At 47.7% G+C, this 25,996-nt stretch overlaps 1 protein-coding gene across 2 annotated transcripts in view; it reads left to right on the forward strand.

Annotated features, from left to right (window-relative positions):
* LOC125944856 (uncharacterized) overlaps positions 1–23,681 on the forward strand; it is a 56,611-nt gene extending 32,930 nt beyond the window's left edge. The window contains exons 6-7 of one of the 2 annotated variants that reach the window (XR_007466557.1): positions 22,407–22,566; positions 23,325–23,681. Coding sequence is in view for 1 of the 2 variants with exons in the window: in XM_049666251.1 (XP_049522208.1) it covers positions 22,407–22,428 (22 nt within the window). In the remaining variant the exon portion in view is untranslated. The other variant, XM_049666251.1, reaches the window with a different exon arrangement.
* The last annotated feature ends 2,315 nt before the right edge of the window (positions 23,682–25,996 follow it).

Below are 25,996 nucleotides of genomic sequence, written 5' to 3' on the forward strand. Positions count from 1 at the left end.
TGAATGCCAGAAAGCGCGTAAAAAGCAAAACAAAGCCTGGGGATTGTTTCGCAACTCCCCAACAGCTGAAAACCTGATAAATTTTAAACAAGCAAAGTCACAGGGCCGAAGAACGCGTCGACGTGCAAAGAGAGAGAGTTGGGAAAGGTACATTTCCAGTATAAATTCATACACCGACGAAACAAAAGTCTGGAACAGGGTAAATAAACTAATAGGCCGGGAGTCACATCCTCTACCCTTAGTAAGTAGCCAAGGTGATAGCCTGGAAGACCAGGCGGATTGTCTAGGTGAACACTTTCAATATGTATCAAGTGAATCGCATTATACAGACACTTTCCTGAAGTTCAAAGAACGCGAAGAGCGGCAGCCTCTTAACCGCAAAGGTTCTTCGAGTGAGGCTTACAATCAACCATTTAGCTTAGCCGAACTTAAAGCATCTCTCGCTTGTTGTAACAACTCGGCGCCAGGTGGCGATCGTATCATGTACGAAATGATTAGGTACTTACACCCCGAAACACTGACAACACTCCTGTTTATTTTTAATGTCATGTGGACGGCTGGCTGTATGCCGTCCTCATGGAAAGAAGCCATAGTCATCCCGGTACTTAAACAAGGCAAAGACCCGTCCTTAGCCAGCAGCTACAGGCCAATAGCTCTAACAAGCTGCCTGTGCAAGCTGTATGAAAAAATGATAAACCGGCGTTTAATTAGTTTCCTAGAAAATAACAAAATACTAGACCCCTTCCAGTGTGGATTCCGAGAAGGTAGGTCGACAATAGACCACCTTGTTCGCATCGAGGCAAACATCAGAGATGCGTTTATTCATAAACAGTTTTTACTTTCTGTATTTATAGATTTAGAGAAAGCGTACGACACGACATGGCGCTTCGGGATTCTGCGAGATCTCTCTGCGATGGGGGTCCGCGGTAATATGTTTAACACAGTCGAAAGCTACTTGTCTAACCGCACGTTTCGCGTAAGAGTGGGCAATGCTTTGTCTAGAACATTCACCCAGGAGGCTGGTGTGCCGCAAGGGGGTGTACTTAGTTGCACACTTTTCATTGTAAAAATGAACTCCCTGCATACAGTCATTCCACACAGCATGTTTTATTCTGTGTATGTCGATGACGTACAGATAGGTTTCAAATCATGCAACATTGCTATCTGCGAACGACAGGTACAGCTTGGATTAAACAAACTGTCTAAATGGGCTGATGTAAATGGATTTAAAATAAATGCAAAGAAAAGTACGTGCATACTTTTCTCAAACAAAAGAGGTATGACACCAGTGCCAAATCTCACGATTAATCAAGAGGAACTATCCGTGAGCAGTGAGCATAAATTCCTGGGAATAATTCTAGACTCGAAGCTTACCTTTATCCCCCATCTTAAATATTTGAAGGCAAGGTGTCTGAAGACGATGAACCTTTTAAAAATTTTGTCGCGCGCAACATGGGGTAGTGACCGAAAATGCCTACTGAACTTGTACAACAGTCTTGTCCGCTCACGCCTTGATTACGGAGCTATAATTTATAATTCCGCAACGCCAAGTGCATTAAAAATTCTAGACCCCGTTCACCATCTGGGCATCCGCCTCGCGACTGGTGCTTTCCGAACAAGTCCGATCCACAGCCTCTACGTAGAGTCGAATCAGTGGTCACTTCATCTGCAGCGTTCATATAATAGTTTTACATATTTTCTTAGAGTACACGCGAACATTGAACATCCCTCTTATTCAACCATAAACGACATGACCACTGCCACACTCTTCCAAAATCGACCGGCATCGAGAAAACCTTTCTCTTTGCGTGTGCGGAATCTTAGTGAGGAAATGGGTGTTCCGTTGCTTGAACACTTTCTTATGGCTCCAGCGAAACTGTTACCGCCGTGGCAGTGGCAGCTCATAGAGTGTGACACATCATTCGTGGAGGTCACTAAGCACGCACCAGAGGCACATATCAAAATGCATTTCCTTGAACTCCAGTCCAAATACACATGCACAGAGTTTTATACAGACGCTTCTAAGTCACGTGACGAGGTGTCGTATGCAGCCGTCGGCCCATCCTTCTCGGAATCCGGTGTACTCCACCCGGAAGCAAGTATCTTTACGGCTGAGGCTTACGCACTATTGTCAGCTGTGAGGCATATAAGGAAATCTAAACTTCAAAAATCAGTCATATTTACAGACTCTCTAAGTGTTGTAAACACTTTAAAGTCACCCTGTAAACAGAAAAATCCTATTCTCATTGAGCTCTATTCCGTACTGTGTAGAGCGTATGTATCTAACCAGCATATCATTATATGTTGGGTGCCTGGCCATAGAAGCATTGAGGGTAATGTGCTAGCTGACCAAATGGCTACATCAATAACAACGCACGCTACCAAACCTACAGCTACTGTTTCTGCAACAGATTTGAAACATTTCTTGCGTAAGAAATTGCGAAGCCATTGGCAACGTCTGTGGGATGCAGAAACAAATAATAAGCTTCACTTGATTAAGCCACAGTTAGGTTTCTGGCCCCCCGTTGCGAAAACACGACGAACTGATGTCCTATTCTGTCGTCTCAGAATAGGTCATACATTTGGCACCCATAGTTTTTTGTTGACCGGGGATGAACCACCAACCTGTGGTAGATGTGGTGAGAGGCTAACCGTCCTCCACGTTCTCCTGGAGTGTCGGGATGCCGAAGCAGATAGAAAAAAACATTTCCCTTTAGCTTACCGCTATCATGTCCCTCTGCATCCCAGTATGTTTCTTGGTGAGGAACCGCTGTTTAGCACCAAAGCAGTCCTCGCTTTCTTAAACGATGTGGTACTGCATGTTATAAGCCCAATAAATTCATAGCGCATCCTCCCTCCAGAGGATGCTGCTGTGATAGTAGTTTTGTATAAGCACATGCCTCCAGGCCCTTGTGGTTCAAGGGCTCTGTTTAGGCAGTAGTGCTTCTTTCCAATTACTACATCTTAAATATTTTAAACATCGTGTCATTCTTTCTCAATGCATTCACCATTTCATAGTACACGTCATTAGTCATTGCCATGATTTTAGTGCATATATATTTTACGCATTTTACAGCGATTATTTTTAGGCCCCTTTACAGCCACACTTCATCTACTTCTCAGAATTCATCGCTCCACTGCACACTCACAAACACTGGCATGGCGCTCTTTGGCCATAACTGGCCCTTGCGCCATAAAACACCACACATCATCAGACCCCAAGGTGGGGGAGTGCAATGTTCAGGCCAAACGCCAGCGACGAGCCGCTGGCCCTGAGTTTAGGGCAAACTAAGCAGAATGCCTGCGACAGCGTCGTCTTGCCACAAGCTTCGCTTACCCCCATTTTCTCGACAAAGGAAGGGCTCTGATTTTTTATTTTTTTTTTAAGTTTGGCCCAAGTTAAGTGAAACACCCTGTACATTCGGGGCATAATTCAGTGGGCTTTCAAGATCCTTTGAATGTTGGCGTTCAGTATAGCTCCAACAATATTTCAATGGACTTTCAATATTGACACGCAACACATTCCAACAATGTTTTAATGGGCTTTCAATGTTAAGACTTAACACATCTTCAACAATGCCTCAATGGGCTTTCAATATTGAAATACAACATGGTTTCAACAATACACAAATGATTTCGCAAATTGAAATGCCTCAATGATTTTCGACAAAATGTTGTGGGTTGATTATCAACACTTGTCAACAACTTCATCAATGGTGTTTCAACAATACCGCAACATGCTTTTAATGCCATTTGTTGACGTTGATGAATAGCATTTTAATAACTTTTCAACAACTTTTTAGCGGCACGAGCAGCGAGTGACACTCTTGTTTCTTAAGCAGCAACTTCCGTTCGGCCACCGACTTGAAAAAATGTTTCTAAATTCAAAATAAATACTGTAATCGATATCGATGGTTCTACTTAATGTTGATAGATATGACATCAGAGCTTAAGTTTACTTAAAAATTGAGTTAGTTTAGTGACAGGAATGATAAGAAAACAATTAGAAATCGCTAATTGCCATACACCAAAGCTCGGTAGTTTGACCGTTCGGCTCTATGTGCGTGGTGGTTTCCCGCCAGTTCCATTCGCCATGGAAGCAGACGACGACGAGGTCGCCGGGCGAAGTTTTGTGTACCGTCGAGTTTCCGACGACGAGGACGCCGGGCGAAGTTTTGTGTACCGTCGAGTTTCCGACGACGAGGACGCCGGGCCTAGTGTAGTTCACGTCGTTTACATCAAGAATTCACCAGCATTCTCTGTGCCTAGTGTCGTAAGCTTCACTTCGTAAGCTTCACTTTAATAACTCAGTTTACACAAGGAAAACACAAGGGTAACCCAAACAACACACCACGGTCCGCCAACGCCGATGTGCGAGTGCCACTAGCAAACACCAAAGGATTAGGGACGTTTCTATCTTTTCAAGCCAAGCTTGTATTGCCTCACAAGTGTCCAGACAACACTCAACATCCTCAGGATGTCCTCGAGTGGTACAAACGTCGTCGCAGTTTTTACGGCGTCCTCGGTACGTCCTCAGGACGACATTCACTGGTTCATTCTGAAAGCATCTGCAGGCCGATTAGTTATTACAGTTAGCACGAGTTAAATCGTAGGCTCGGTTTGAGCGGTGAATTCCCTTACGTAGAGTAGTAGGCCAGATGCTCCATTTTCCGGCCGACCTCTCTACATTTTCAAATCATTAAACTACTACTTTTTAAATTTCATGCGTGTCAAATGACCCATTGAGCGAAATGCAGCTCCACTGACGTGAAACTCGGAGGTGCGAAGCATGCAGTGAAGCACCGCTAATGCAGTCATAAGCGATGGCACATAACCCCATAAACACGGCCTCCCCATTACGACGACAGAAGAGTAGTGAAATTCTATGCTAGAATGATGAGCGGCAACGCTGACAGCTGTGGAAGACGACGACGAACGCGGGAGTGCTCGGCACGCGGGACGCTCGGTGCCGCGTGCTTACCGTGACGACGACGACAGCAGACACCGAAACACGACCTACTGAACTCCAGACCTGCACAGATCTCCCTGCTCCAGCACGCCTGGTCTAGTTCACCCCTTTTGCCGCTAGGGATAGAACGTACGAGCAGAGTGGCGCTAGTTATAACCTGTTCGCTGTCGTCTGCTTCTGCGATCTGTTCCAGCGCTCGTGCCGCTATTTCGGCAGCCACGGATCGTTTACATGGTTTGTAAACGCGTAAATTCATGAAAAGACAAAAGAAAAAAATTGAGAATGATTGCTTTTCATTTCAATCACGAGATACAGTAGGAAGAGCGGTGCAAGATAGGAAACGAGTACAGCCGGCAGACGATAACATTTCCTCCCGTTGCCTTCGCAGTAGGGGGAAAAATCTGATTACCAGAAGATTCATGGGATAAAACATAGTACAATGGAGTAATATTGAAATACAATAATAAAGAACTTGATATATTGATATGAACAAGGAAATTTAAAAGAATCACGCAGACGATATGTATACGTAGACCACACACAAACTGCGTGAATCAGCAGACGCTGCAGAAGGCATGCAACTTCAGCCTTGGCTACATGCAGCTTGCTTGAGTTAATTACAGATGGAATAACGTAAACGATCACATTATGATATACTGCTGTGTGCCATCATGTAAATCAGAACAAAGCAAGGACTCTAGCATCAGTTTTCAGTTTCATAAAAGCTTTGCGATGCATATTTGACGAGCTGAACAAATACAACAATCACTCGTTCAGTTAGTTTTTTTTTTCTTGTGTGGAGTGGCGCGAAATTTTCGCATAATGGCAAACTTAGAAAGAATTCGTGTGCTATTTTACGTGTTGTTACATAGCACTACAATCAGTGCACTTAAGCAATTTTGACATACTAGCTGTTGTCTTCGCAAGAAATTGTCACATATGCTAGCAGTCCGCTACAGAAGAGCAGGCGCACACATTCGAACGCCGCCCGTCGAGTAGCAGACGAACAGGTTATAAAGGCGCCACCTATGGCCACTGGTTGAACGAAAGTGGGCGCAAGCGGCATAGAAGCCTGATATCTGTGCAGGTCTGGAGTTCCAGTAGGTCATGAGCCGAAAGCCCGAGCGCATAAAGTGCTTCGCACCTAAAACTTGCTACTGAGGCTCTGGTAGAGTGTACTAGATTGGGGGAGTGGGTCCAACGAGGGCTCTGCGCTGAGGCATTTTTTATTGAAAATCCAGGTGGCGCCACCGTCACTTTCTTCCGAATGAGCGGGCCTGCTCGCCGGCCGGACGCTTGTCGCGTCGGAGACCCTACCGCAGCTGCATTGAGCATTGACAGGCGAATACTCGGTGGCGGTAACACTGAGATTATTCCCCACCGATCTATTGTAAATAAAATGGAAAAAGAGCGGCGGAAAGAACGCAAACGACCCAACAACGACGGTGCGTCGAGCAGACGACAGCTACTCAGCCCGCGAGCTCGCCTCAGCCAATGGGCGCTGCCGAAAGAGCCGGAGCGAACGTTTATTGGCCGGAATTTCAGAAGAAGGCGACGGCAGCGCCACCACATTTTCCGTGTTTTTTGCTTCACCCTCGCCGCTTTCTAAGTCTCCTCTAGAAAGATGCCTGCGGCGTCGCTCGCTCACCCATTGTAGCCGTCGCGCCTTGAGTTGCGGTCGGTTGTCAAGAGATGGCGCCAGCATCTACCCTATCTCCGCAGGGGGTTGGTGTGGTGCGGTGTCACGGCGGTAGCGGCGTCGGCGGCCATGCGGTGGTGTGCGCATGTGTGTTGCAAGCGATCACCGCTATGATCGCTAGCTTCTACCTCAAGTGGAAAGGAGGAAAAGGGGAAAGGCAGAAGGTTTTTGGCGCACGCGGCAGGCATCTTTCTAGAGGAGGCGTTGCCCTGGCTCATACCCGCATAATGCGGGTATGAGCCGTAGTAGTTTTAGCATTACATCACCGGCGCAGGCTAGCGTATACAAGCTTCGCTTGAAAAAAGGAAAACAAAGCCCCCTCGGGCAATCAAACCCCGGTCTCCCGCGTGACAGGCGGGGATACTGGCCACTATACTAACGAGGACACATGGCGAGGCGCACATAAATCACTACATATATGTCAACATTGAATGTGCTACATTCTGCGGACAACTTTACTCACACCCGCGCAAAAGATAGATAGCCCAGGTGAAAATTTCCAACTGGGAATGCAACTGGTTCCAGTTAAACTGGTTTATGGAACAATTCCCAGTTGGTCCCCATTGCAACTGGTCCCAGTTGGTCCCCGTTGCAACTGGCCCATGCAGAAGCCTATCAAAAGTGTATTCTGCTGATGGATTTCATACAACTAAGGCAGTTCAGCTATTATTGCTTAATTCCCTAGCCAAAATTCTAATACAAACACTAATAGCCTATTAGGTTATTGACACTACTACAGTCTGTTAGTGAAAGAAAATGTTGCAATGTACCAATACATAAAGAAAAACAGGGAAAATTGCTAAAAGCATTTATTAGCACAGCATGTATTTTTACAGATTCATCTTTCGAGATCATCATCAGGTCAGCAATCTTGATTGCGAGCTTTTCGTTGACTTCGACCAAAGGACGTCCTTTTGAGGAAGTGGTTAAAAAACCTGGGCACAAAAATACACACATATAGAAGAATTAGAATACAGAATTACCAAACTAATTTTATGACAGTGATATATGCTAGCTCAAAATGTATATCATAAAAAATGACGCCACGTGACACGATAGGACAATTATAAAGCACACAAAATCAACATATATATAAGATATGTGTTCCATCGAAACAGAAGGCAGATATAAAGAAGTCTAGACAGAAATCTTGTACAGCGTTGTCGGAAACAGGCATGTCATTGCTGCAACGCACACAGCAATCGGCCCGACAGCACTGTACAGAAGTACTTACGTCCACCGTTAGGATAAAAAAAAAAGAAAACACTTCATACTAAGAAGAATAAGAAGTATAATTACCTCGAAATGGTGAATCGGCGCCGGGGAGAACACTGCACATCGATGCACGCTGATAAATCCACAAAGCCGCGAAGGGCAGGGGTAAAACAGTTGCCTTGCGTTGTTTTGAAGTCACAACAGCAGCCATAGATAACACTATTCAAATATACTACTGCACGAATGAGATGCGCAGGCGCTAACACCACGGGTTCCTTAAAAACACATCGTTCATTCACACGCCTCGCGTGACGCCTCGCCTTGACATGGCAGCCGCCATGGCACACGTGCTGTGAGCACTGGCTGTGAGCAACTACGGCTGACTACGGTCGCAGTTTTATATTCTTCCCGCCCGCCGTGTTCCCTTCTCTGCGATACTGCTCTTTGATGTCAATAAATATTACGGCCTTTTATATGCGATATCAATTTAGTAATTTAGATTAAAAGTTTAACATCTACTTTATGCGCACTTCAACAGAAAATACGACACTGACGAAACTTCAGTGGCAAACAAATGCTGCTATTGACCGTCGTTCGAAAGCTGACCGGGCACCGCGATCTGACGGCTGGTTGTTTGGGGTTTCTTTTTCTTTTTTTTTTTTCGTGTGCTGTAAATACTAGCTGTTTCCTCGACTCATCGCGACGAGGCTCAGTGAAGCAAAATTGGCAAGACCATGTAGGCGCACGTCGCTTTTGTGTATGTCGCTGAGAGATGGTGCGCTGAAACAAATGCAAACGTGCGAATGCAATGTGCTGCACAATTGTACAGCAGAATTTTAAATTATTCAGTGATTAATTAGAAACACCTCTCCATGCAAGCAAGCGGTCCGCTAGTCTAATTTTTTGTCGATTAACTTTCACCAGCAAACAAGACTGCGGAATCTAGCAGTACATGTTGTATAAGACCAGCAACAATCTGCATAAGGCCGATTGGACCTATTAGTCTAATAGAGAAACTAGTAGACACGCAACACTGCTTGTATAAGACTAATATAAGTCTAATAGGCACGGCCTATTGATCTTATAGGTAAATCAGTACGACTAATAGAAATTTATATTGGTCTAATACAAAACTTAATACAAACGTATTAGACTAATTATTACAAACTTCTATTAGAATGTTTGCTAGGATTGCTAAAACTGACAAACTTAATTGCTCAGTATAAGTAGGACTAGCTGCTGCTGTCTTAGCAAGCACTGCATGTTACTTGCTTTCATTTAAACTTCTGGTCACCATTTCATTTGGATTCAAACTGGAACCAGTTGTTACCAGTACAACTGGCCATTGTTTAAGTTGGTTCCAGTTGCTACTGATACAACTGGTCAAAGTTCCAGTTGGAATCCAACTGGAACTTCGATTCCAGTACAACTGGTGAAAGTTCCAGTTGCCTCTCTACTGGGACCAGTTGATTCCAGTACAACTGGTGAATGTTCCAGTTGGATCCCAACTGGGTACAGTCACTCCCAGTATAACTGGAAATTGTTCCAGTTGGATCCCAACTGGAACCAGTTGCTACCCAGTTGCTTTCCAACTGGGACCAGTTGGTGTGTAACTGGGACCAGTTGGTTTCCAGCTGGAACCAGTTCATCCCAGCTGATCCCAGTTGGATCCCAGTTGAAAATTTTCACCTGGGAGATGGGTTGGGTGGGGTTAACATGGCAACTTGCGTGGAAAGAAAAAAAAAAAAGAAACCCCGTCGGGGAATCGAACCTCGGTCTCCCGCGTGACAGGTGGGGATACTGGCCACTATACTAACGAGGATTTTTTTTTAACGAGGACACACGGCGAGGCGCACATAAAACCCTGCATATACAGGGTGTGTCAGCTAAAAGTTGCCAATGTTTTAAAAACGATGGAGTGTGCTAGGAGGCTCAAACCAACTCAGTGGTGTTGAGGATCACGTGTCCTAGTCTGCGGTATTTTTCTTTAGTTTTGCAAAATCAATTAATTAGTATAATAATTGCCTAACTTTTTAAATATTGGCGTCACCAAGAAAGTGTCAATACGAAAGTTGTAGATCATATTTAAAAATGGCCGACTGAAATGTTTGCAACGAAGTACCATTGATGGAGCTTCTTGTAATTGCCTTTAAAGAAAGCCCACGAAATACAAAAACAACCACGTGATAGCGCCACTATTTCAACCGCAGCTTTGGGTGGGGAAATCTTCACGCTTTGGCCCTAGCACGGCACGACGTAAAAGGACAGATCCGAGCAGATCTACCAGTTGAGAATCAAGCAGACGACCATCCGTTTCTACAAGCCCAGCGTTCCAACCTATGCTAGAACCGTGTCGCATCACGCGGCAGTTATGCGTGTATTCGCGGGCTCCTCTCATTTTGGAAAAACACTTTCATGTAGCACGTATTGAGCAAGAGAAAGCTGTATCGCAAGTTTTTCATGTTGCTCTACGATTTTCTCATTGACACTTTTCATCTAAAGTGAGAAAATCATTAATTAAGACTGATGTAATTAGGCGGAATGCAAGAAATATTTTGAGTCTCTCCAAGCGACGGAAAACAACATTACCTTGGTTCTGTCCAGCTACGCGGCATTTGCATATTTTTAACAGTTTGGATCAAGTTACGTGGGGCACCCGGTAGATGTACTGTGCCTCGGATGTCCTGAGTGGTGCTGCGGCCAGTGCGCGCACAGTGCCCCTGTATATGCTCCCAAAGGGAGCAGCGTTAGCCATCCACCCTACGGTGGCTGGAAAACACCCTAGCTAGCAGAGTTGCGCAGAAGTCCGCCATTTTGTTCCAAAGCTATGCGGTAAAGCCTTTTCTCGAATGCGCGGAAGTCAAAGTTGGCATGGTGGCAGAAGCACATAGCGCTGTTCGTTTTTTTATGATGTTTCATTGAGATAGCAATTATGTAGACACTTCAAACGCATTTCCGGCGTCGGCGTGGCTGTGATGTTCCGAATCCAAGTGCGAAAACATCGTGGCCGCGCGACGTATGCTGTGTGTGCGAGGGTGAGCCGAGGATGGTGGCTCGATCTGGCGCGCGCAAGGGAGGAAGGCGGGGAGGAAGCGCGCCGTCTTCCATCGCGCGCAAGGTCCCGAGGGGAGGGGGGCGGCGTTTGGTCGTTTTACTCTGTGGCGGCTGCGCATTGCACGGCTAAGCGCGGCCGCGCAGGCCCTACCTTGAAAGCCATCTGCGATGGAGATGGAGTCTAGGTTCGCCGAGGTTCGTGTGCGCTGTGTTCTCGCCACTCAGTTCGCGTTGGAGCGAGAAGCAGCACGAAGGTCAATTCGCTCGCTGCTGCCGCCACGCTTCCTCACTCCAGTGTTTTGACAGCGAGTTTCTCTGGTCATCGAGTGAGATGTGTTCATGTCTGCTTGTGCGCGCGTGACACCATGCTTGTTAATTTAGTTAGTAAGCGAATATTTACATGTTTACACGGCCGATAAAACTACTGTCTGTACTTCGTACAAATGTCTACTTCGTACAAATCGCAATCGATGCTTCACCTTTCGGGCGAAACTGCGACTTTTTTTATGCACTGGAAGTTGAAGAGCACCGCACGAGGAGAATTCTACCACAAGAATGTTAAAACAATGAGGGGGGAGTCTTGATGACAGCATGCAGAGATAAAAAACTCAATGGTGATTTAGCGCTAAATGTGATAGAAAAATTTGGAGGACGCTTAAGCTTCGCCTTTAAGAGTGGAACGCGATGCATTCAAAGATCCCTGACTGTTTCGCACGCTTCCCGGCAACCACAGCTTTCTTTCTTTTTTTCTCCACCTTCGCCTCCCCGCGCTGTGGGTGGCTGTGAGGCGAGCGCCATCTGGATGTTGCAAGGAACCGAGCGGGCGGCCGCGCCGCTTTACGAATGGTAAAAACCCTGGAAAAGGGGTTCATGTTTGAGTTTCCTCGTAAAAGAATTATGTTTTCTCGTATATTCAAATTACAATCCGACGCTAACATGTCTGTAGGTTGTGTTTTAAGTTGTACTTTACATTTTTTCTGACGCATTTTACTTTGAGAAATTCAATTAATTCAGTATCACCTCTACGCCACATGGAGGGCATGCGTGGTTCCGGTTCGGGATGATTTTTCGCCAATCGTTGCGAGGCGATGGTGCGAGGAGGTGATGTACTCTTACCCCGGCCAGAGACTCTCTCCGACTTCCTCGACAAGATCCGACAAGCCTATCACCTATACCAGAGACAACAACCCACGTGGCACTTACATCAGGATTCCCGCCTCTTTTCTCTCCTTTATTTTACTGCTCGTCTCCGGTGGTGGTTTCGCGCGCTCTGCACTTCACGGGAATCCTGGTGTTCGCGTACGTACTGCCAGTTTGTGCGCCGCCGATGCGACAGCGGCAACGTCGTCTCTCTCGGTGGGGAGAATGGCTCCTCCAAGATGAAGAGGCTTCCCTTTGAATTATCAGCTGTTTGCGTGGCGTGCGACGATATAATCTGCGCACCGCGCTTATCTGTTCGCAATGGTCGAACCTTGTGAGGAATCCAGAACCTCACAAAACGGCGTCTGACTAGCTCATGGGCCTTGAATGCCGTCAATCAAATGAAACATTGTTGACTTCCCCACGTCGTACCCGGTTCCTCGTCATTGCCAGAAAAATGCATTCTGTTATCTTCTGAACGCCATATTAACCTATATTTGATATATATATATATATATATATATATATATTGTAAGCACTATTAACGTACTTCGTCGTTTTCATTTGTACATAGCCATCATCATCTTCCCTGTTCTTATACTTCTTCGCGCATGAGCTGGGGCGTTTTCCTTTTTGGAATAAAAGCGCTTGACAGCTTGGTTGGTCTCGGTCTTATAAAGTGGTGGAGGTGCGTCAAGATCCCGACGTCCTCTCGCGTTCCCGTCCTCCCTGGAGCTACGTTCCGGTCGCCGCCTGCGCCCGGCTACCCCTACAACGATGGACAATTCCAACCCTGGCTCTTCCGGCGCCTCTAACCCTACCACACAGACCACTCCGCCTGCGGTGCCCTCTTGGACTGTGACGAGCCGTCAACGCGATCCCCCTTTCTTTGCGGGCCTCCGCGGTGATGACGTCGACGATTGGATCGACAACTACGACCGCGTGAGTTCTTGCAATAAGTGGACCGACACCCAGAAATTGAGGCACGTCGCATTCTACTTGACTGGTGTTGCAAAGACGTGGTATTTCAACCACGAATCCGACATCGCAGATTGGTCCACGTTTACCACTAAGCTGCGTCAAATCTTTGCTTCCTCGTCTGGCCGTGCAGAAGTCGCCAAACAGAAGCTGGGTACGCGCCTTCAACTTCCACAAGAGTCTTACACCTCGTACATAGAGAATGTCTTGGCTCTGTGCCGCTGTGCGAACCCTAGCATGACGGAAGCCGAATGCGTTCGACACATTAAAAAGCATTGGGTCTGTAGCGTTCAACGCCTTAATCGTGCAAAAGTCGGCTTCTGTCGAAGACATCACTTCCACGTGTCAGCGCCTAGACGAGCTGCAGTCTCTTCGTCTTCAACATGACAGCGGCGATCCCCAGGTTCCCCATTATTCAAATCTACGTGCTCTCATCCGCACCATCATCCGCGAAGAGCTTCAAATACAAGACCTGAGGCGTGCACCTGCTGCCTGTGCTCCAACCCCCACCTTCGACTTGCGTGAGGTCGTAAAGCAGGAGTTGACAGCGATAACTTCACCCACGACACATCTTGCTCCGGTAGCGCGCCCCACACCTACCTACGCGGATGTTGCTTCGCTACCCGCCCCTACCGTGACCTCCGTGCCTCCTGATGTTACCTATGACCATTTGGCTTCGATGGGAACCAGAGCACTTGCTGCGCCATCCTACCCGCAGTGGCGTCCACCTCGTCCGGTTTGTTTTTACTGTGGTATACGCGGCCATATATCTCGCTTCTGCCGCCGTCGCCAGCAGGATGAAAGACGAGGCTATGCTGAGCACGAGAGAGACCGTACTCGCCGACCAGACGCCTACTATCCCGGATTGTACTCGTTCCCACAGCACCGTTCTCCATCTCCTCCAGCGCTGCTCCCAATCTGCCTCATAGTTCCCGCTCGGCCAGACGTCGTTCTCCTTCACCTTGCCGGCGCTCTACATCGCCGCTTCGCCCCACTTCCCACCTTGCCGACCAGCACTCGGAAAACTAACTGTTGCAGTTTTTGGAGGGGAAACTGCTCCCTATCGGTCTTCAAAAATTCCTCCTGTTCGCCCGGCCAACATGCTTTATGTAACAGTTGAAGGTGTTTCCACGCCAGCTCTCATCGATACCGGTGCCGCCGTTTCTGTTCTTCGTAGTGATCTGTGTTCACGGCTCCGGAAAGTAAAAACGCCTTATCTCGGACCTATTTTGCGTGGTGCTAATAATGCATTCATTCACCCCAATGGACAGTGTACTGCTCGTGTTCTCATAGACGGCATTCGCCACCACATTGAGTTTATCGTCCTTCCAACGTGTATCCATGAACTTATCCTGAGTTGGGACTTCCTACATTCTGCTTCAGCCGTCATTTCATGTAGAGAGGAAGTTGTTCATATCACGGATACAGCGCTTGCACCTGTTAGGGACTCTTCACCTTCATGCGTGAACTTGGCCATCGCTGTCGACCACGTCCTGCGTCCTGGTCACGCAGACGTTGTAGCCGTAACATCCAGCCAGATCGCCGACGGAGACGCTCTAGTCGCCCCTACTTCCCGCTGTACTTCTCGCGGAATCCTCATTGCCGCCTGTATCGTCCGGTTTTCACGTGGCCGCGCCCTCCTGTCTGCCTGCAACACGACCCCAGATCCTGTGATGCTGCCCAAAGGGATGACTGTGGCAACCCTCGCCGACACTCAGCCTATCTCTATAGTCACGCTTCACCCTTCTTCATCGCCAGCACCAACCTCAGGTTTGGATGACTCTTTCCCTCCCCCAGCCGTTCTTGGTTCTGACCTAACCGCCACGCAGTCCGAAGCCTTACTGGCGGTCTTGGCGAAGCACAAAGCCTGTTTCGATAGCTGATCCTCTGTGTTGGGCCAAACTTCTGTGGCTTCACACCGCATAGAAACCGATGGTTCCGCTATCATACGACGACGCCCCTATCGTGTCTCGCCGTCCGAACGGAGGGTCATTGAACAACAGGTTGCTGACATGCTTGCACGGAAGATAATACGACCTTCATCTAGCTCCTGGGCTTCTCCCGTGGTTCTTGTAAAGAAAAAAGATGGCTCAGTTCGCTTTTGCGTCGATTATCGAGCGCTCAATAAGATCACACGCAAGGACGTATATCCAATACCTCGAATCGACGACGCTTTGGACACACTGCAAGGGGCAGAGTATTTCTCCAGCCTTGATCTTCAATCAGGCTATTGGCCAATCCCGATGAACGAGACTGACAAAGAAAAGACCGCATTCGCTACACCAGACGGACTTTATGAATTTAACGTGATGCTTTTTGGCCTTTGTAACGCTCCCGCCACATTTGAGCGCATGATAGGTAACGTACTTCGTGGACTAAAATGGAAGACCTGCCTCTCTTATCTGGACGATATTGTCGTCTTTTCGTCTCTAACTTCAGCCAACATCTTCATCGATTAGATGAAGTTCTCAAGTGCCTTGCAAATGCTGGTCTGCAGATCAATACAAAAAAATGCAAATTTGCAAGCAAGAGCATAAAAGTATTGGGCCACGTCGTCTCAAAAGATGGCATCCAGCCAGACCCCGAAAAGATTAGTGCTGTTCTCCACTTTCCTCGCCCCCAGCAGCAGAAAGATCGACGTAGTTTCCTCGGCTTGGCGTCATATTTTCGTCGATTTATACGCAACTTTGCTGCAATAGCAGCTCCTCTACACAAGCTACTGGTTACTGGTGCCTCTTTCACATGGACTAACGAATGCGAGTCGGCTTTTCAAGCTCTTAGGCAACATCTTACTTCCGGACCAGTGCTTCGCCACTTCGATGATCGAACCCCCACCATACTACATACTGACGCAAGCGCACAAGGTATTGGTGCAGTACTTTTGCAACTTAATGCAGCCTCTAAAGAGCAAGTCATCGCATATGCCAGCCGAACACTTTCGCCAGCTGAGCGGAACTACACCATTACAGAGCAAGAGTGCCTGGCTATCGTTTGGTCGATTCAGAAATTTCGCCCCTACCTTTATGGTCGCCACTTCACCATCATCACCGACCATCATACTCTGTGTTGGCTGTCATCAATTAAAAACATGTCAGGACGCTTAGGACGCTGGATACTCCGCTTGCAGGAATATGACTTTACAATAACGTACAAGTCTGGAAAAAATCATCATGATGCAGACGCATTGTCTCGCTGCCCACTCTCGCTCTCTCCCGGTGACGCGTCGTCGTCTTCCCCACCACGTCGTTCCGATGCTACGCCTGCCTCACACCAGCTCTCGATAACGCCCCTGGACCTAGTTACGCTTTCATCACGCTCTGATTTCGTCTTGCTTCAGCGGGCCGACTCCTACTGTCGAACTCTCATGGGTCGCCTTAGTGGGTTCGCTGAACCACCCAACAACCGCTTGCGACGCCAACTTCGACAATTCCGCCTGCAAGATGGCGTGCTACACCGCTACGTTTATCACCCAACAGGTCACCGGTGGGTCCCAGTTCTACCTCGCTGCCTTCGCCTGCGAGTATTAGAGGCACTTCACGACGACGCATCGGCTGGCCACTTAGGCGTCTACAAGACTTACGACCGCATCAAGACCCGCTGCTTCTGGCCTGGCCTATCCACAATGGTGGCCAAATACATTGCCTCCTGCGCGTCATGTCAGCACCGAAAACGCTCGACATCCGCTCCTGCCAGTTTACTACAACCTATCCCTTGCCCGGACACACCATTTGAATTTGTTGGCATTGATTTATATGGTCCCTTGCCTTTGACACCCTCCGGTCACCGTTGGATTGTCACTTCGGTTGACCATTTAACCAGATATGCCGAGACTGCCCCTCTGCGATCCGGTACCGCGTCTGAGGTCGCTGACTTTTTCTTGCGCTCCATCGTTTTGCGCCACGGGGCTCCTCGCGTTCTTCTGAGTGACCGTGGCAAGGCGTTTATTTCCCAAGTTCTCGAGGAAGTTCTTCGGGTCGCTGATACCGTGCACAAATCTACTTCTACCTATCATCCGCAAACTAATGGCCTCACTGAGCGCTTCCACCGTACGCTGTCTGACATGATTTCCATGTACATCCGTTCTGACCACACTGACTGGGATAAAATTCTTCCTTTTGTGACATTCGCATATAATACTGCTATTCAACGGACTACCGGTTACAGCCCTTTCGTCCTTGTCTATGGAAGATCTCCTTCCACCATATTCGACAGAGAATCCTTTTTAGTGCCTTCTTCGCCTAACGCGTCCCTTCCAGAAGATTTTGCTGCCCGAGTTGCACATTGCCGTCAAATCGCCCGGCAAAGCACGGAAGCTACCCAAGCTGCATGAGCGCAAACGTCGCTGCGACAACAAACGCCGTGACCTCCGTTTTTACCCTAGAGACCAAGTCCTGCTTTGGACTCCAGCCCGAACTCCAGGCCTCTGTGAGAAGTTCCTTCAACGCTACATTGGCCCATACACCGTTGTGCAGCAAACATCAGCAGTGAACTATCTCGTGCGCCCAGTACACTCCCTCACTGACCGGCGGCGCCGGAATGCCGAAATTGTTCACGTCTCGCGGATGAAGCCCTTCACTCCCCGTTTAGATAATCTCTAATCTCCGGCCAGGCTGGCCGCTTCCATGACGGGGGGAAGTTAGTGTAAGCACTATTAACGTACTTCGTCGTTTTCATTTGTACATAGCCATCATCTTCTTCCCTGTTCTTCTACTTCGCGCATGAGATGGGGCGCTTTCCTTTTTGGAATAAAAGAGCTTGACAGCTTGGTCGGTCTCCGTCTTATAATATATATATATATATATATATAATAAGACAGAGACCGACCAAGCTGTCAAGCTCTTTTATTCCAAAAAGGAAACGTCTTATAATATATATATATATATATATATATATATATATATATATATATATATATATATGGGGGAGTGGGACTAGCTTATCTTGCGAGACGACAGCTCCTGACTCGGTGTGTTGCAAGTGAAGCGTACAAGCTTTGTTTAGTTGAACGATATTTTGTGTACAGGGAAGAAAGAGAGCTATTTGCGAAGCTCTATCGTGTACCAGACGGGCAAGTGTTCTCTGGCAGTAAATTATTCATGTAGGACGGCAGTGACACCGGTTCACTTGCATCGTATCGTCAAGCGAGCGTGGATCAGTTCTCAAATGCAGCCTGCCGCCGGTGAGAACGAAGAGCAGGACTTAGTCCTTGCGAATAACGAAACGCCTGACGCAGTGTATTTGGAGTATTCTTCCTACCGCGCCAAATTATTAGTATCTCGGCAAATGCATTTGTCATTGCCATCTGGTGCTTGCGGGAGGAGGGACTTTGTGCACTTGAGATATTTACCACGCACAGGCTACCACGTACGCAAGACGGAAAGCGAAGTCTGCTTCGGATCAGGGCCGGTATTTTGCAGCGATGCGTTATGCTTTATTCTATACTAATCTTATCATCCACCGCTCACGGCCGGCCGATCCTGTTTATAACGTGAGTGGGCCGTCGCTCTGACCACTGACCAAACGCGAAAAGCGTGAAAAGGCATTAGCATCGGAAAGTCATCGCTACAAAATACTGGCCCAGCGCACATTTCACAGGCCTTCCCGCAACCGCAACAGCCTAGCCCGCAGCAGCAGCAGCAGCACTTTGGTGTCGCCGCAGGCTGTTGTCTACTGGCATTGGATTCGCGAAAAGCGAGCGCTAGGTGCGACATTTCGACGGCTCAGTGCTGGAATAAACGGGAGAAGAGAGAAGGTGCTAAATGCAGGTGGATCTAGCCTTGGCAGCGATAGCGAGTTGGTAGTTTGTAGCCACAGGAGTCTCTGAACTCATCCCGCCAAAGCGGGCTTCTCTGCAACAAGTTCATTGTGCGGGGAAGCCCACTTTTGCAATTCTCCGTGCGAAAGGTGGTAGTGCAGAACAGCGTTGCCATTCCTTCTCGCAAGGATTCCGCTAAAACAGCATTCATATCCACTAGAACGAACTAGATATTCTTGCGATTCCAATAACAATCCGCCATGAAGATCTTTAGCGGTAAAGAGCGAAAACTTTGATTGGTCGACTGCTGTACACGAGTTGTCTCCAGCGCTGTCGAAGAGGACTATGTCACGTTCAAACCAGAGGCAGCTGAGACGTTCCCCGTTGGTACTCACACCTCCTTGAACAGCTACTCACTGAAAAATGAAGTGTGTTTATGGTGTTCGGGGCATAACACGTACAGCCCATTTTCATATTCTGAGATCGGCACTCACTCGGACGATGTACCTTCAGGGCGTTGTGCGCTTGCAAGCGCTGTTAACATGGTATGCCGGCGATGACTTGGTGACCTGAGAAAGCGTGCGTATCGAAAACAGTGCTCTGGGAGCGATAAGTGTAAGGCAGTGCAAAGGCGGGACTGGAGGTGGCCGCCGTAGTGAGGGCAAAAGCGAAGCTCGACCTCATCGAAAGCAGCTAGAAGGTTCTGTAACTTCCAGAGGCCCCATGCACACCCCCGTAGACATCAACTTTTATCATTTTCAAATCTGAATCAGCAGTGATAATCGAGGGGCAAAAAACAACAAAAAAGAAACACGTAGATTGCGAACAGCTCGAACCATTGCATTGAACATTCATGGCAAAAACAGATGCTGGCCATAGAGAGAACACGGCCCCCGTGAAGGGGAAATAGCATTGTTTAGTGTTTTTTCACCTTGGTTGCCATCCGTTTTGTTTTTTGACATGCTTTTTCCAACCCAGTTTAAACCCACAATAAATGTAATGCAGACCAAAATAGTGTTGTTGAAGGGGTTATATGTTCTGCCTTCCCCATGAAGCCTTGTTCACTGACATAGCGTTGGCCATATGCCTGTTGTAGCTAAATGAAATCAATAGTCAGTGAACAAGGCTTCTGTGTAGAAGCCGAAACATCCTTTCGACAAGCAAGTCGAAGCAAGTGTCAAACCTTCCGATGTCTTACGTGGTTGCCTTCTGCGCCATGATGTTATGAGAGGGAGAAAGCTAAACAAAACCTGGCTGTAGAAAAACTTGTATAAATGAGGTATTTAGTGCACTCTGGGGTTTTCCAGTATATTTCTGGGGTTTTAGAGTCCGGAACCTTTACGTAAAGGGACAGACAACTGCTCGGAACATGAATTGAGAAAACTGCTTGTGCAAAAATGACCTATCCTACTGGTTAAAATAAGCCATGTTTTTCTCATTAAATGTGGATTTATATTTTTAATTCTTCCCCAAAAGTTGCGAAAAATGACCCTTGGCGCCCCACATGGCAAAAACATGAAGATGCATAAGTGGCCCGAAGAGGAGGGAAAACTGGAACAACTTGGTATTGATTCATGGTAAATAAGGAAGAGCGCACTGAAAACGTAGACGAAGGGAGACTTGACACACCACAAGCGCTGACTTTCAACTGGAAAACTTATTGAATGAACGAGTTTATGAACACTTGAACTGTGCATGCACTTGCAAGGCAGTGAACAATTCATGACATGCACTCGTGGTTAGATCAGGTGATACTAATCAAGAATGAATTAAAAAAAAACATCACACTGCTCGGCTGCCAACGATTTGTGGGGTCTAAAAAGGAAATTTCTCTTTCTTGGAAGACTATTGTAGGCTGACTAATGCGACCTGGTCCTGCTTTCTGTATTCTATAGGCCTCTGTCGGAAGAAAAAATTCTCCACCACAGACTGGACCCAACGTCACAGAAGAAGGCCGTGCAGGCGCTTCTGCGCTTCTTGCGAACCACCGGCCTATCTGACCGACTGTGATTCGAAGGCTCTTCCGGTGCAACGAAACAATCGCACGCCTTCTTTGTGAGTGCCCTCGTTTTAACCCGCAGAGAGCAGCTCTCTCAGCCACGATAGGTCAACTGGACAAACGCTTAATAACGCAAATCAACATCCTTGTAAACTGGCCTACACGAACAACAGCGCGAGCCACCTTGAAGGCACTGCTGCATTATTTAAAAGACACCGAACTCAGTGACAAATTGTGACTCTACACTGTGTGACGTAGGATGGGACGTTGACACTATTCAACACTAGAACGCCTTCACAGACTGCGTGACAATGCCCACAGAAACAGTTCTGTTGTGTGTGTGTGTGTGTGTGTGTGTGTGTGATTTTTTTCTTACCTTTTTTCCCCTTTTTTGTACTTATTTTTTCTCTCTCTCTCTCCTGTCGAATCCCTTTACCCCTCCCCCGGTACAGGGTAGCCAACCGGAGCTAATGTCTGGTTAACCTCCCTGTCTTTCCTTTACCTTTTTTCTCTCTCTATAGGCCTCGCAAATTTCATGAGTCAATTGGTCTGTGTGGCGAAAAAGAATCTCGATCTGAGAGAATTCTGCAGTGCACCCGAATTGCCAAATGCGAGGCGCAAACAGTGCATTTTGGTGCTCCCTGAGGCGCACGTTTACACACCGCCCTGATTGTCCCACGTACACTCGGCCACAGGTGAGGGGGTTGCTGTACACGATTGCAGTGGCGCAAGGCACACGCATATTAGTGTGCCTTATAGGGCAGACTTTTTTTGCATTTGCACTAATCGCAATATCATTGGCCCCCGCAATGATAACGGGGGCCAGGCAGCCATGATGTAGGTGTGTATTTGGGGGAAAAACGCTGTACAAATGTAAGAAGGTCTGTACGACAATGCAAACTTATTGTACCAGCTTTATATTTTCAAAAGTGGTTGAAAAGGCCAAAATGTAGGCAGTTACCTGCAGTTGCACTCACTCCTGTGAAAGCAGAATGATAGGCTGCTTTCACAATTTGCGAAGCTGCAGGTGCAAACATTGCTGAGGGTTAACTTTTGGTTACCACAAAACTACGTCTTTAAAAACTGGTTGTCAGTCGCTTTAACGCAAAATGTGAAGGTCTGAAAATATTATGCCGGTATGCCTTTAAGCTGTTTTGTGCCACACGTATGTAGATCTGGCTTTCCTGCACTCTAATGTCACATTCCCTAATTATGCATTGGGAATTTGCATGGGAGTAGAATTGGTGTGCTTACAAATGATAGTGAAAGCTTGGAGAGGTAGTTACTATGAAACATAGTTACTGTGCTAAGGGTTATGAAACACAAACATGAAATGCACAGAACAGACAAGACCTGATGCACTTCGTGTTTGTGTTTCTTTCAGTAACGCTTAGGTGTTGTAGAGCACATTTACAATTAAAGGGCATTGCGTCACAAACCTCTTCCAGCAAAAATGTTTTGCTTTGCACTCAGCTAAAAATTCACTTCACTTGGCAATAAATTATATTCTGGTAGTATTGGGTAGATTTTTCAAGTTGAAAACATTGCCGCATACAGTGCTCATTTCCACATCTCTGGCAATTTTTGTCTTTTGCAGCGCAAGCACCTCCTGCAAATAGGAGGGAAGTCACTGCGCGAGGTGGCATCGTATGCCATGAAGGCTGTAATGGCGCACCCCGTCCAAGTGCTTTACAGCCTTCATAGCAGGAAGGGGAAGAGGGCATTCATCAATTTGAAGTTATGCCGGATAGTCACAGGTAAAGCTTCCTCAGTCATCCTTTTGCATTGTTGAAGTATTGTGTATACAGCCAAACTCCTCTACAGCGAAATGGCTTGCATAACAAGAGGTTGTCCTTGCCAAAATCGTGTCTTTCATATAAATTGTCAATTTCTACAACGAAGAAATTTGGGCGTCCCTGTTGGCTGATTTCATTTTTTACTATGAAAGCCACATACTCAGTCACCACTGCCCTTGCAGAAATTGCGAAAGTGTGCTCTGCACTAGCACCAATGGCAGCTTAGGTGAATTGCTTGACGAGCATGCCGATGAATTGCATCACACCAGGCAGCTTACACGTTTAGCATCAGCGGGTGAGACAGCTGAATATGTCTCGGTTAGTAAAGACATGGTGTGATCATCACTGGTGACGTTAACGCTATGTTAGGGTGGAAAAACAAGAATGTCAACGAAGGCAACAGGGATGAAGATCCTGTAAATGGATCAAGAATTTTCATGGCGGGGAAGGCGATAGCATTTAATTATCCGCAGCATTACTTTGCGTATCCTGCATTTCGCCGCTGAGCATGCTGCGAACCTCTATTCAATAAGGTTGGCTGCGGTTGCAAATTCTGTCAGATAAACTGTGTTCTAAAGACTTAGCAACTTATTTCACTAAGTCTCTTGAGTTCATGTTAAGGTTTTCTTTTGTTGAATGTGTTTGCCTGCTCTATTGTGGGTGATCTTTACGGTGCATGCTGTATGTACTAATTGTGGTCTTTGCATCTTTGTGTGCAGATGTCATCTGTGCGAAAGGGGGGGGGGGGCGACCTGACACAAGCGCAGAACTTCATTAAGTGGTTGCCAGGGTCTGTGGACAGCGGTGGTGGCAGGAAGAGGCGTTTCGCAGAAACGTTTGCAGCAGAGCAGCCCGATGATCCCTCCCTTCGGGGCAGGAATCATTGCCTACCCTCTGCTGCCCTCTCCCTGCCCCACCCTTGCCCTCAGGTCCCTGGCAAGTCCACCGTCGCACCCCTCCTGTCCGGCTGCTGCTGCCCTTGCTCCTTCCCCTGCTGCAGCCCCTGCTCCTGCAGCCCCTCCTCCTGCTGCTGCCCCTGGAGCTGAGCACCCCTACTGATGCCTGCATCAGTTCAAGAATTGTATTGTAAATAGTACTGTAAATAGTATACACAATAAATTATATTTTCGTTTACGCTTTGCGTGTGTCTGCAGGAAGTTTCCTTCCCGCACATATTTCCATGACGTTTTCTTCGCTACTAATTGTATAGGCAGTGAGCTAGCATACAAGCAACAGAATGGCTGAGTACAGGCTATGCTTGAAACACACTAGATGCAAAATGGCTGAGCACTGGATATTCTTGAAACTCATTGGATACAAAATGGCTAAGCACTGGCTATTCTTGGAACACGTTGGATACAGAATGGCTGAGCACTGGATGTTATTGAAACATGTTGGATACAGAATGGCTGAGCACTGGATGTTCTTGAAAGACTGGATACAGGATGGCTGTGCACTAGCTCTATGCTTGAACTACATTCGATTCTACAATGGCAGACTGTACGGCCAATCTTGGCTCGAACAGTGGGTGGACCTTGGATCGGGTTGCACTTTGCCATGATGCCAGGATTGGGCCAAAATTCGTACCAATTTCTGCGAGCATTGGACCATGCTTGGCCCAGTGGTGTCGTGCTGCCGGGGATTTATCCTTGTGTTTAGGTGTAAACGAAACTTACTTTTTTTTTACCTGAACAAATTAACCTGAGAGACGGTAACTTTATCAATGTGCATGTGATCAAGCAATCGTTTATTTTTTCTCTTTTCTTGTTATTCGTAAGAGAGCGATGGGTAATCGGAACTGGCTACAAAAGGTATTAATTACAATAGTCGATCATTAGTAATGTTGACATTAAAACGACAAAAATGGAGCTGGACCGGCCATGTAACGCGTGGGTGGATAACGGGTGATACCTTATAGATTTACAGAACGGGGGCAGAGAAGGGCGTTGTCGGGGACGGCAGGCAACTAGGTGGTGCGATGAAATTAGAGAATTCGCAGGGCAAAATATGGGGTCATCTAGCGCACGACAGTGCTAATTGGAGATCACTGGTAGGCAGTAGGCTTACGATGATGATGGTTATGAACAGAATGAAATGTATTGTGCCGGAAAGCTGTTCTTGGGTCTCAAGAAGCTAAGTGAGATGGAAGGAAGCCAACAGAAGCATATATATCGAAGGCATCGGAGGGAAGCACTGCAGCAAAGCGTACTAACTTTAGAACGTTTGCTGGCTCTCGCCTATGCGTCCCACACCGCGAGGAAGTGCGAGTAAGCGTGTTGGAATTGATTGATTGATTGATTGATTGCCTTAATTAAGGTCCCGAAACGACAGAATTTGAGAGACGCAGTATAGTCGAGGGCTCTAGGTTAACTTCGACAACCTGTGGTTATTTAACATGCACTCAAAGTGCGGAACACGAGCGTTCTTGCACTCGGCATACGTTCGAGTGTAGCCGCTTGTGCTTGAAATCGAACCCGTTACCTTTTGTTCATCAGCAGAACGCCACCGTCGCAGAGCCAGCTCGGCGGATCTTGCTGAGAGTTGACAGGCAGTAATACTTGGTATATACGACTTCATTTTAACTCTGTAGCCCCAGTGAACTTAAAGCCCAGAAGTGAACGCGGCGCAGAAAATGGTGCTCGCTGCGTGTGTTTTATTGCGATAGCAATTATATGGACACTCCAAAGCAGATTTCTGCCGTCGCCGTGAGGTTTCGTATGACGTCAGCGGCGATGAAATCGTCGTCGCGCTCCGGACGCTGTATGTGCGAGTGAAAGGGTGCGAGGGACGCGCGCTTTCACGGGGAGCGAACGCACGTCGAACAGCAAACGCGCGTTCTGCGCCGTGCTCCCTGAAGGGCTGCAGAAGTAGGCGTCTCTTTCCTCCTTTACAATAGCGCATACGCACCTTCTTCCGACGCGCGAAAGGTGGGGGGGGGGGGGGGGGAGGGAGGCGGCGTTTAGCTGCGGCACCAAGTGCGTATTTCTGTAAAAAAAGTCGCCACGGAGCTGCCCGGGATTTCGAAGAGGCGCTCGCCCGCTTGCGCCCTGCAGCAGACGGCCGCCTGCCTCCTGGACGAGACCCTCGGAGACCACCTCCTGGTGTACGTCGACGGTTCGGTGGTACCGGACACCGGCTCTGCCACGGCGGCCTGCACGGCACCAGCCCTGCAGAAGAGCAGGCAGTGTCGACTGCCCAGACACGCCAGCTCGACTGCAGCGGAGGTGGCAGGCCTCCACCTGGCCGTCGACCTACTCTCCGAGGAGCTTCCTGGGGTACCAGCGGCCATCCTCTGCGACTCCAAGGCAGCCCTCCTCGGCCTGCAGAGGCCAGAAAGCGCCAGCGATGGAGTCGCACTGCTGTCTACCCGGCTGACAGCGCTGCAGGACGC

This window comes from Dermacentor silvarum, chromosome 4 (assembly GCF_013339745.2).
Source record: "Dermacentor silvarum isolate Dsil-2018 chromosome 4, BIME_Dsil_1.4, whole genome shotgun sequence".
In the NCBI taxonomy this organism is placed as follows: Eukaryota; Metazoa; Arthropoda; class Arachnida; order Ixodida; family Ixodidae; genus Dermacentor; species Dermacentor silvarum.